The 12,208-nt window shown below is 41.7% G+C and overlaps 3 protein-coding genes across 3 annotated transcripts; 1 reads left to right on the top strand and 2 right to left on the bottom strand.

Moving 5' to 3' along the window:
* Positions 1–1,915: 1,915 nt before the first annotated feature.
* On the bottom strand, positions 1,916–3,545 carry phax (phosphorylated adaptor for RNA export). The gene is made up of 2 exons (XM_087786026.1): positions 3,409–3,545; positions 1,916–3,309 (listed from the first exon to the last, which is right to left on the bottom strand). The coding sequence occupies exon 2, from the start codon at positions 3,289–3,291 to the stop codon at positions 2,116–2,118; it is 1,176 nt and encodes a 391-aa protein (XP_087642152.1). The 5' UTR covers positions 3,292–3,309; positions 3,409–3,545; the 3' UTR covers positions 1,916–2,115.
* Positions 3,546–3,948: 403 nt separating this feature from the next.
* Positions 3,949–7,424, top strand: pmpcb (peptidase, mitochondrial processing subunit beta). Its single transcript, XM_087787970.1, has 13 exons — positions 3,949–4,072; positions 4,354–4,491; positions 4,619–4,705; positions 4,814–4,943; positions 5,013–5,211; positions 5,283–5,362; positions 5,694–5,806; positions 5,886–6,029; positions 6,254–6,414; positions 6,482–6,567; positions 6,636–6,724; positions 7,052–7,127; positions 7,271–7,424. The coding sequence occupies exons 1-13, from the start codon at positions 3,989–3,991 to the stop codon at positions 7,333–7,335; spliced, it is 1,452 nt and encodes a 483-aa protein (XP_087644096.1). The 5' UTR covers positions 3,949–3,988; the 3' UTR covers positions 7,336–7,424.
* dnajc2 (DnaJ (Hsp40) homolog, subfamily C, member 2) lies at positions 7,352–12,135 on the bottom strand. Its single transcript, XM_087787969.1, has 16 exons — positions 11,923–12,135; positions 11,276–11,466; positions 11,121–11,196; positions 10,948–11,046; positions 10,659–10,881; positions 10,521–10,586; positions 10,268–10,359; positions 10,069–10,190; positions 9,149–9,298; positions 8,999–9,087; positions 8,855–8,924; positions 8,414–8,604; positions 8,255–8,355; positions 7,886–7,996; positions 7,665–7,825; positions 7,352–7,503 (listed from the first exon to the last, which is right to left on the bottom strand). The coding sequence occupies exons 1-16, from the start codon at positions 11,975–11,977 to the stop codon at positions 7,435–7,437; spliced, it is 1,866 nt and encodes a 621-aa protein (XP_087644095.1). The 5' UTR covers positions 11,978–12,135; the 3' UTR covers positions 7,352–7,434.
* Between the last annotated feature and the right edge of the window lie 73 nt (positions 12,136–12,208).

Raw genomic sequence — 12,208 nt, 5'->3', positions numbered from 1 at the left:
AATGGTCCTTCACACATGGTACATAACAAGGTCATCTGATGAACTTTTCAGGCACTGTCACAAGTCACTGCTGCCATCTATGAGCAGAAGAAATTGTTGCAGGTATTGCTTTTTGTTTATTGTTTTTGTTCGTTTCTTAATCGAGTTGTTGTGGTAAAGTTGTATTAAAAATGAAAAAATTGTATGCAGTTGTATTTAGTAAATTTATGGCCCATATAAGGTAAGGTAAGGTAAAACTTTGAAATTGTTTTTATACAATAGCCAATACATACAGCAATTTTTTATAAAAAATAAATCAAAATAAAATAATAATAATAGCCCGAAGAATGAATGAGTCCTTGAGTCTATTTGTTTTGCACCTGGGAAGGAGCATTCGTGCACTCATTCTGCTTCTCTGCTCACTGATGACAGTGATGAGAGGATGACTGTCATCATCCATGATGGACAGTAGTTTGTTCAGTGATCTCCTCTCAGCAACTGTCACCAGTGAGTCCAGCTTCATTCCAACCACAGAGCCAGCCCTTCTGATAGAATATAGCCTCCGATTCAGCAGGATGTCCCACATAAAAAGATTAATTATCAATTATTTTCATTAGGTTCACTTTAACTATGAGAAAAAAATCACATAGTATGAGTTTCAAAGAATGTATTTGTATTATGGTGCTCAAAACAAATAGTCAAACATAACGGCATAAGAGTCCAAATCCAAATGCAAATGTCACTACTAGAATCAACTCCAGACATTTTACCTGCTTAATTGATGATAATAAAATGAGGTAATTGCTCAAACCTTTCCATGAATTATCTTTTAAGTCAACTGTATGCGTACTATTACTTTTGATCCCCTAAAAAGTGGGTGGGACATACACAAACTGTGGTAATTCCTACACCGTTCACCTGATTTGGATGTAAATACCCTCAAATTAAAGCTGGAAGTCTGCAGTTAAAGCACATCTTGTGTCGTCCATTCAATTTTAAATCCATTGTCGTGGTGTATAGATTTAAAAAGCAGAAATAATTGTATCAATGTCCCAATATTTATGGACTGACTGTATACTAGTTTAATGCACTATTATACAAATAAATTATTAGAAGTGCACCTATAATGAAAATTAGCGACCTCTCTAATATTCAAATATCACTTTATTTGACGATTCCTTTTTTGACGCCAATCCATACTACCAATTTTCATTTGTCCTGGTTTGATCTTTTACCTTTCATATTTATTAGAGATGGGATGTTTGACTGAGACTCCGAAGCGCTGCGTCCACGCCTATATCAAGCTAAGCGATCACGTGACCGATGACGTTTGTAGCTTCATACGTCACTACGAACCATCGGTCGCGAGCTCTAGCGCGATTTCATTCATATATAAGACGCGAGATGTATGGTAATAACATTTAAATCTTTTCATATTATGCGTCACATCACAATCATACTGCATAAATAACTTCTCGCAAACTCGTTTCAAGCAATAACAAGTAGTTACTGGACAACACATTTAACATTTTCTCAGTCCATTGACATTATAAAGGTTAATTTGCCCATCTCTAATATAAATGTGCTTATCTTTCATATCTTATTAATAGTGCTTGTTTTTATAGCACAGTGGGCTTTTAATAAGTCATTTTAATATCTGTATGTTACACATAATTGACAATACACTTAGTGGATCTAAATGAGGTGGGAATAAAAAATAAATGAAGGAAATGTGAGCAAAGCTTGTTAAAACAACCTCATAACATATTTGAATGACATAACATATACTAAATTCCATTTTATTTAAAGTGTAAAATCATCACAAAGATGTTTAAAGACCCTTTACAGTTTTAATAACACTATATAGGAGTTAAAGGAAAAACAGGTTCCAGTCAATCACAGAGGTGAGGAAAAGCCGTTCAGTTTTAAACACAAGTGACATACCAGAAATAGTTTTATTTAAAGTCTACATGATGTCAGATTCAAGTCTGATTTTTCAACAACAGTTCCAAACAAACATATCCATCTTTTTAAATGCAAATAGAAAACAAGCAGTCCAGAAACATCAGTTCACTAACTTTTGACAATATAGTTCTTCAAGTGTCACATTTGCATACTCTCTAAATCTGCCAGAGTTCAAAAGACCTCCAGGTCAGCCGAGCTGTAGACCACCGGCGTCTCCTCAGTACCTGCTGGGACCTCTCCTTGTGTCTCCTCTTCAGCAGCCTCCTCCAGAGACTCCAGCGCTTCGTTAGTGTCACTCGCAAAAGTCTCCCTGGAAACATCGTCGTGCTCCTGCAGGTTCAGTGTTCCGATAGCCTGCTTCATCTTCTTGGCGAGCACATGGCGCTTCCTTTTCTGAGCGGCCTTCTTGTTCTTCTGTTCCATCAGTGATTCCTCAATGAAGATCTTCTTGATTTGAGTCTTGCTGACACTTGGGGCTTTCTTAAGGAGGTTAAGATAGACTCCGCCAGGGGTCCGCCGCCTGCTGCCATCCATGGTGTACAAGCCTCCGTCCTCCTCCACTTTGGCAGTCTCCTGCAGCAGATCGATGGCCGTTTTCTTCCCAACTACTTTCACAACTCGCTCGATAAGATCTTTCTTTGGCTCCTGCAGTCTGTGGGTGATCTCATCCACAACCTTATCGTCGGGATCATCCTCTGTGATCTCAAACCGACCCTTGATGTCCATCTCCACTTGGTCACCCAGTCTGTCTTTCACATGCCTCTTCCCCTTCGTCTCTATTCCACTGCCCTCTGACCCCTGACCTTTCATGTACTCCTCCAGCTGGTCATCAAGCATTTCAAATCCTGCTCCTTCTTTAGACTGCTGCTCCTGCACCCTCTCCTTCTCTCGTATCTTTTTAGCTAAAACATAATTATAAGTCTCGACATTGCGAGTTGATGTGTCGATTTCTCCCTCCATCCCAAAGAAACCTAACTCTGCAGTCACAGCATCCTGGCACTGTTCCTGCACCACAGAGCCCCAGATATTGTTCACCTTGCGGCCTATGGATGAAAAGGAATTGGATACGAGGGTGGGTTGATGTAGAGTGAATCGGGTAGGTGGCTGAGGATCAGAGGACACCTTCTGACGCTTTTTGCGCCACACAGATGATTCTTCATCCGAGGACTCTTGGTCGCTGGACTCCACCGCCTTCTCAGAGCTTCTATAGGAGGCTGCTGAGTCCTGGACGGCGACTCTGTGCTGGAATGAATGGCCGCTAAAGTGTGAAGGTAGCTGGGGTAGAGCTCTTCCTTTCTTCCCCATCTCCGAATCCGAGCCTGAAAGCTCTCCATCTTCTAGGTCCATCAGAACCGCGTACTCAGCCTGGTAGTGGAACACACAAGGAGACAGCAAGTTAGCAAGTAGCTTCGCTTAGCAACGAGTTGGTGACAGCAGTATGTATCAAACACGTCTAATACACACCTGTTTTGCGTGCGGCAGCAGCTGACGGATAATTTAGTTCATTTACTATTTCGATGTTGTGGAGGGCCTTAAATGAAAACGCGACAAAAGGAGGCACAAAGTTGCAGCAGAGAATTGGCGCTAAGGTATAACCAGCACTTCCGCATCTGCACTTCCGACACGTTTCAAAATAAGAGTTTAGGGCATCGACCGTTTCCAAAATATAGTCTTGTGTTTAATGCCTGGATTGAATCTATTCCCTAAATATTAAGGATGTACACATATCGACAGAAGTATACATGTAGCCGTCATTGTGAAACATTTAAATTTAAAGCAAAATGTATTAAAAACTTTCAAGAAATGTGTTTTGTTACGTTAAGGTCAAAATCAATTTATTGAGTTCTCTGAATATTTCAAAATTGTATAAAAGACATTAATAAAAAATAACGGAGTTCAAGTATTGAATCTCTTTGTGTACAGCTAAACTCTGATAGTTTATCATGTTTATTTTTATTTTTTATTAAAAGTATGGTTGGCGGATGTGACGTACCATTACGTCACTGACCGTGCGCCAGCTTGTTCAGTGTGACCGATAAACACCATGGCGGCGTCGCTGCATCGTCTCACGTCTACTGGGATACATCTTGTTCAGAGACATTTATTAACGACAAGTTTATCTCGCAAGGTGAGATTCAATCAAGAAATACACTCACTTTGATTCAAGTATCGTTAACAACGTATTTTTACGCAATAAAGTACCTCGTGTCTTCGTGTAAATATGTCACTAATGTCAATCGAAATCCTCTTGCCATCATTTTGTGTTTAAATGTTGTAGATGACTAAATGTTCCTTAAGCTACACGCATAAACACGTGACGTCGTCGTTGAGCAGAAGCTTTATCATCATGACTGTTCACTCTTGGTTTCTGTCACCTGCAGTGACCTGACCTTCATTCTCTCTTCACAGATCTCAGGTGGACCGCACAGACTTTTGGCCACACAGGCGGCTCAACAGGTGGTCTTAAATGTACCTGAAACAAAGGTGACCACTTTGGAGAATGGGCTCAGAGTCGCCTCAGAGGATGCCGGGTTGTCCACATGCACAGTAAGTTTCCACTGCTAAGGTTCTTAGTGCAAGTTTTGGTTGATCTTAATTTGTGTTGTGTTTAAGGGGTTTGTGTGTATCAAACTGCAAATGTTATTGAAACTTCTGATAATCTTCCAATTTACAGGTCGGGCTCTGGATAGATGCCGGGAGTCGCTATGAGAACCAAAGAAACAACGGCACAGCTCATTTTCTGGAACACATGGCATTCAAGGTGAGGAGGAGAGTGATGAACATCATATTTTGCACTAAATGTACAATGTCCTGCCTGTTCAGGTGAGGTCAAGTGGTGTTAATGGACAAGTGTGTGTTTTTATGGCAGGGGACTAGGAAGCGCTCCCAACTGGACCTGGAGCTGGAGATTGAGAACATGGGAGCCCATCTGAATGCCTACACCTCCAGGGAGCAGACGGTCTACTATGCAAAGGCTTTCTCTAAAGACCTTCCTAGAGGTTTATCATAATAAGCCAACTGTCTACTGGTCTCCACCACATGTTCTTATTGATGTGTTTGTGTTGAAGCTGTGGAGATCCTGGCCGACATCATCCAGAACAGCATGCTCGGGGAGGCGGAAATCGAGAGGGAGCGCGGGGTCATCCTCCGTGAGATGCAGGAAGTAGAGACCAACCTGCAGGAAGTAGTGTTTGACTACTTGCATGCCACAGCTTATGACTCCACCGCTCTGGGACGCACAATTCTGGGCCCCAGCGAGAACATCAAGTGAGATTTCCATTCAAAACATTTGCCATAAATTAGCTTTAGCATCCTTAGCATGTGCTCTTGGACCTCAGGACTATCAACCGAGGAGACCTGGTAGAGTACATCACGACCCACTACAAAGGGCCCAGAATAGTTCTGGCTGCAGCTGGAGGTGAGTTTCTGAAAACTTAAAGTGTGTCTTTGTCATTTTTAATTTGAAGTTTCGGCTTTAATCAGTAAATTCTAACCTTCAAGATTTCACTCTTTCTGCTGCTCATCCACACTCTCTTCTTCACCCCACCTGACAATAAATTAAATTGAAACATAAACATTACCAAGCAGGAACCATCAAACATATTCAAAAGATTTAAGATGGTTGGTTTGACCTTGACCCAGAGATAACATACTTTATTACTTGTTCAGTAAAAGATGGTAAGTAAATTACCAAGTGTTTCTGTAGAAACTTGTTGGCTGAATAAGTGATTTATTTTGCTTGTCATTAGGCATTTGTCATGACGAGCTCATTGACTTGGCCAAGTATCACTTTGGGAAACTTCCTGGACGTTATGAAGGTGAAGCTCCGGCTCTTCCAGCATGTCCCTTCACAGGAAGTGAGGTCCGGATTCAAACAAATAATGAAGGTTTTTTTTATTTTTTTTATCCCAACAGTCTGATGTAAGTTTCTTTCATTTCAGATCCGTGTGCGAGACGACAAGATGCCACTGGCTCACATCGCCATTGCTGTGGAGGCAGTCGGGTGGTCACACCCGGACACCATCCCGCTCATGGTGGCCAACACTGTGATAGGAAACTGGGACAGATCATTCGGTGGAGGAGTGGTTAGTGTTCGCGCACGCAGTTAACCAAGAATTTATTATTTAAAAAGTACCTTTGCTACAGTTGATTTGATTCATTAGTAAAATATCATCTGGATTCACACTGGAATCTTTTCTAAATCTGAAGATAATTTTATTTGGACCCTTAGTTGAATATACGGTCAGAGATGGTTGTTTGCTTGCTGTGAGCTGCAATGCCAAGTTGATGGGGTTCTGGATGCTTCCAGAACTTGTCCAGTAAGTTGGCCCAGATGTCCTGCCAAGGGAACTTGTGTCACAGCTTTCAGTCCTTCAACACCTGCTACACGGACACAGGTCTTTGGGGTCTCTACATGGTCTGTGAGCCTGGGACTGTTGCAGAGATGATGCACCTGACCCAGATGGAGTGGTGAGTCCTCTTCTTGGTTCTGTAAAGCAGTGAGAGGTTTGGGTTCTGATCCATCTTGCGTTGTAAGGAGGTCGCTTTGCACCAGTGTGACTGACCTAGAGGTGGCTCGGGCAAAAAAACTGCTGAAGACCAACATGCTGCTGCACCTGGACGGTAACAAAGCACTCAGTGAGTCTTCATAGGTTATTGTGTCTTGTGACGTTCTGGTTCTTTGTGTGAAGGATCAACCCCCATTTGTGAGGACATCGGCCGACAAATGCTGTGCTACAGTCGCAGGATCCCACTGCACGAGTTGGAGGCCAGAATCGATGTCAGTACCACTTTTTGGTGCCTTGAAATTACTTACTTATTTTCTGAATTTAATTTACAAGTGTGCGCCAAATTGAGCAAGTTCTCTGTGGCGGTATTCCAAGTCCACATCTTTACACTATGGCCGACTGCGAATATTATCGAAGGGAATTTATAGTAGTGTCAGATCATAGGTTGATTTAGATTTTCTTACTGTTAAATTTTAAGTTGTTCTTTTTTGCACTTTCCGAAACTGACAATCCTGTATAGATGTTTTTTGCATTCAGTACATCAAGCAAATAATAATTGTGCCAGTTGTCGTAAGTAATCAAACATGTTTCTCCTTTAGGCCATCGATGCTTCCACCATCAAGGAGGTTTGCACCAGATACATCTTCAACAAATTACCAGCCATCGCAGCTGTCGGTATGTCAGTTCCTTGGTTTAGTCGAATAATGGACGCAGATAACCAACTAGCCTACTATGTAGTGGAACAACCCCTAAACATTTGATTATTTTAATACATCTTCAATCCTCATTAACGAGTATCGTCTTTGTTTGTGCCGCAGGTCCGATCGAGCAGCTTCCAGATTACAGCCAGGTCAGCAGTGGAATGTGTTGGATGAGAAGTTAAGACATCACTAACAACTCAGTATTTAAGGTCATCCTGTAGTTTTTTATTATAAAATAAAGACATCACAATAAATGTTAAAATAACAGATACTCTTTCTGGTCATTTTTTACTTTTGACAGCCCCTTGCCCCTGTGCCGCCTTCTTGGCTTTGACCATTTCCACTAGTTCCTGTTGAAGTAGAAACACAGATTAGCCACAAGTCTGATAAAGTTAATCATGGAGCACTTTCATTGGAGACTGAAAAACACGCAGCTCAGCATTTCCTCTTTTCATTATGTCAGCTCCTGCTTCCTGAAAATAATCTTTCCCGATGGAACCATTGTACTCACCTTGTACCTCTTCATACAGTCTTTCTTGTTTCGTCCTGGTACGGTTTCTGCAATTTTCTCCCAGCGCTCAGGTGTGCTGACCGGGTACGTCTTCAGAGCTTGTTCCAGAAGCTTTTGCTCCTCAGTGGTCCATGGGGCCGCGTTACTATCACCAGGAGAACCTGAGTCCAGATGCAGCATGTCAACATCTGTTCCACCAGAGTGGGACACACTTGACTTACCGTCAAACCTCTCGGAAGGAACAGCATTGTCCACAGTTGGCGCGACAAATGTGTGCTCCTTCTTAAATTTTTCAAAGGCTTTTTTATTGATCTCGTCTTTTTGCCCGGGATCTGAAGAGAGCAAAGTTAGAAGCTAAAGTGGAGCTTCACCCAACTACTTATCAACATGTGTTCGGCCTAAAAAAGGAAACCCACACAAGAAGAAATATAAAGAAATTGTTTAACTTTTCGTCTTGCTGTCATTTGTACAAGACGTGCGTTAATGCTTGCATTTTGACACTTCATCTCAACTAGATAAGGACACAAGTGTCTCTCGCCCATGAAAATATATCAAAACGTTTTATAAGTAAAATCTAAACTTGAGCTCACCCAGTCGTTGAAGAGTCTTTGCCTTGTTGATGACGTCTTTGGCTGTCCTCTTGATACTGCTGCTGGAGTGTATGTTCATGTAGTTGGCGATCACCTCCCATCTGCACCGGAGCATTAGTCATTTCCTGCTCCTGCCCTCATTCAGTGAGGCGTGTTTACCTGGCGTTTGTTCCGGCAGGGAACAAGTTGACCGCTTTGATGAGCAGCTGCATATCCTCTTCATTCCAACCTTTGCCTCCCCCAATTCCCCCACCGCCTCCACCGCTGGCCTGCTCACCGTTTCGAGCGGCCTGCTGGGCCTGAAGTTCCACCTCCCTCTCCTGCTGCATCTGAGCATTTACTTCCTGCACCTGAGAAAAGTTTAAAAGAAAATTTTTCCTCGGATTCACTTGGTCATTTACTGTGCATCTTTCACTGATATTTTTACCTACGGCATGAAAAATATCCTCACTAAAATTAAAAAACAAATATACAATACATACAAAATATTGATTTCATCTCCTTTTTAAGATCCATCATTTCATTTTTTAAATCTTCACTAGTAAATGTTTTTTTTTACAATCTTAAAATAAGTGTTTCAGGGTGGGGGTAAATCTGTACCTGCTTCTGCACAGCCTCCTTGCTCTCATCTTTAGAACCAGAGGCCAGAACTTCATTGAGTGACTGCAGGCTGGAACAGAAAGAGGTGCTCAACATAGTGCTCCAGAGTTTGTGTACGTTTCCAGTATGAAGCTCTAGTCTCACCTGGTGAGCTCCAGCCTGTCACAGAGCTTCTCCACCTCTTCCATCATCTTCACACCATCAGCGTCATTGTCGGCAAAGTAGTTCCAGGTCTGAGAAAAAACAAGTGGCATTAGCCAGCCCTGCTGAATTTCATGACTCAGACTTTCTAACCTTGCAGGTGCTTCTCAGTTTCTGTCTTTCCTTTTTGATTGCCTTCTTCTGGATCTCCTTCTCTTTTTTGGCCAGCTGTGCCGCCTGTCGTGTCTCCTCTTCCTCTTTCTCCTTCACCAGGCGAGCCGCCTCCAGCTCTGCCTGTCGGGTCTGGAAATAACATCTAAGGTTGCTTTTTTTTTTCATTTCTGAGCAGTATTTATTAAGCAATCACAACTTTTGGTTTTTAGTGAAGTTTTGAAGTTATTACTTAATAAAGTTCCTTTGTCTGAAGTCTCACAGAATGAGAGGTTATCTTCTCATGTAGCAGCAAAGAATGCCCTGCTTCCAATCAATCTTGGAAGTGAAGACTTCTGAGATTGATTAAGCTGTGTGACAAACCTTGAAGCTTGACCAATCACAGAAGAGTGGGCATATTATTCATTAAGCACATTTTCTAATGTATATGTCTTTAAGAGTTTTGTAAAGACAGACACATACTGATGAGGACAATAGAGATCCAAGATCTATTTAAGAGACACTTAAATCAACTCATTAGTTGTCCTTTAAGTGTGCCACCTGGTAGCACTAACGACACAAGCAGCTCCGGATCACATGATGAGTTGATCCCAAGACTTTAAAGGGCAACTAATGTGTTGATTTAAACGACTCTTAAATTGATCTTGGACCTCTATTGTACTTATCAGTATGTGATTCCAGCTGGCTGGAGAAGTGAAGCACTGTGATACGACATAATGGTATCTGCTCTTGTAACCTTTTTGTTTGCAGAGATTTCCGACGGGGGGAAACTTTATAAAGTAATAACTTTAAACATCGTCATGATGAGACTTACTGCATCTTGGAGAGGAACACTTCAACAATTTAAACATTTGAATAAGTCAGGAGCGTTGGAGTTTGACATTAGTTTCCTTTTAACTCACCCGCTCCCTCTCCTCCTGCTCCCTTTTTTTGGCTTCAACTTTAGCCTTTTTCTCAGACTCCTTCCTGGCTTTCTCATCCTCTTTGAACTTCTTTATTCTGGGATCACAGCCGTACGCCGTATCTGAAACACATCCAGTAGATCGGTGACATTGTCGGCTTTCTTCAATAGTCATTTTTAATCAAGCAAGTCTTCTGTACCAACTAGTGTTCTTAGTCTGTTCATCTCCTCCTTCTTCCTCTGAGCTCTGGATGCTCGATTCTGCTTCTCAATCCACCTTCTCTCATCTCGGCTACACAGGAGACAGAGTTATTGGTTGCTCAAAATTCAGAAGTTTGGACAATAAATGTCTTTATCAACTACATCGGCCACTAGAAATCCTGATGATGCATTTTATTTTTGGAACCTTTTCTTTGTCTTAGTGTACAGCACAAATAAAAACATACATCTCACCATTCTGCTTTTTCTTTCTCTTCTTCATCCAAATAAGAAAATTCTCTCCAGGAGTCAAAGTTGTACCTGTATCAAGAAGATAGAATCAACTATAATCAACTTCTTTCAATACGACGGGGTCTTCATATTTAAGCTTACCAGAAGGAGTAGAAGTTGTCTACTTCTTCAAACGTTGACTCCAAACTGCCGAGTTTGGGAACATGTTTCTTTGTAGACCAGCGATCATTTCTTTCGAACACAGATGAGAAGACCTGGAAGAAGTTTTCTTTGCCTTCACTCTTGGAGGGAGTACTGTTGTCAAAGGTCGGGTCCACACTGTCGAAGGCTCGTCTCTTCACCGGGTCAGAGAGAACTTCTACAGCTGCAGTCAGACAAAAAAGTTATCAGGGTCAATGCTGAAACATGAGTAGAGTTCAATTAAGTTTACCTTTTGTGATGCAGGTGAAGTAGTCGTTGTCTCCTTCTACAATCTGCTCGCCAGCAGCTTTCCTCTTGTCCGGGTGATGCTTCAGCACGATGGATTTGTCTGAGGGGACACAGCAAAGAGCATGTGAGCATGTCACTTTAATGAAGCCAGACAAAATACAGAAGGATACTCACGAGCAGCTTTGATCTGTTTCTGAGTGGCCTTGTACCTCAGGTGAGGGAGACCTAACACTGCATAGTGGTCTTGGTTCTACAGTGCAAGAGAAGGCTCAACTTCAAAACAAATTGCTGTATGAATTCAACAACAATTTATCAAATATAGATCGTACCTTCCAGTCTTTAGGGTCAAGTGTGCGGAGCATGGGATACTCCTCAAGCTGAAACTCTTCATCCTCAGACTCCTCTGTGGACTCTTCCTCTTCCTCAAGCTCCTGGTAGGAAGTGGACACATTCCTGTTTCTCCTCTTCAAATAGGCTTCAAACCAGCGACCCACTGGCTCAACCTGCACCTGTACAAAAGCTGACACAACAACACCTGCATCAATATCTGCATATTCATGTTTTGTATTGCCAAGTCAACTTTGAGAATCCCGTGAATTCACTGAATCTGTAAAATGTCACCTTTAATGAAAAGGTGGTTGTATAGTTTAACATAATAATAAATTGTATTTTAAAAAGTATAATATTTGCAATAAATAAATTGAGTACTGTGTCAATAGAACATTGAGAATTGACAAGTGAACTGTTGAAAACAAAGTAAAGCTGAAGCAAACTCGCAATTGAAAGCAAGGCATCCAAAAACATAACATTCGTAATAAATATCTTTAATTGATTTAAAGTTGAAGGGCACAAATCCATGTGTACAGGATCAGTGGTACGTGTGGTTTTAAACGACATGAAGATAAATATAGCAACAAACCTGATAGGAAATAAGTGCTTAGCAAGCTAACGCTCATAGAATGCGCTCGTATCTTACCGGCAACAGTGGCAAGGACAACCGTATCTTCGCCTTCTGGAGCTTTGAGAAGCATGTTGGACACTGGATTTTCAGACGACCATTCAATAGATAAAACTAACGCGTGCTAGCTTTCTAAAGTGCTTCTGTTCTGGGCCCGCTCATGAACGCACCACCACATGGACCGGCCTCCCGTCACGCCACGAACAAGTCCGTGTTGAGTAGTTGGTTCCGCTTAAACTTGAATTTAATAGTTAGTTGTTGATAAAATTGTTAATACACATAATTTAAAAATAAAATTACTGGA

The sequence above is a fragment of the Callionymus lyra genome, chromosome 3 (genome assembly GCF_982586985.1).
Source record: "Callionymus lyra chromosome 3, fCalLyr1.hap1.1, whole genome shotgun sequence".
In the NCBI taxonomy this organism is placed as follows: domain Eukaryota; kingdom Metazoa; phylum Chordata; class Actinopteri; order Syngnathiformes; family Callionymidae; genus Callionymus; species Callionymus lyra.
Note: the sequence above shows the minus strand (reverse complement) of the source record. Positions and strands in the feature narration are given on the sequence as shown.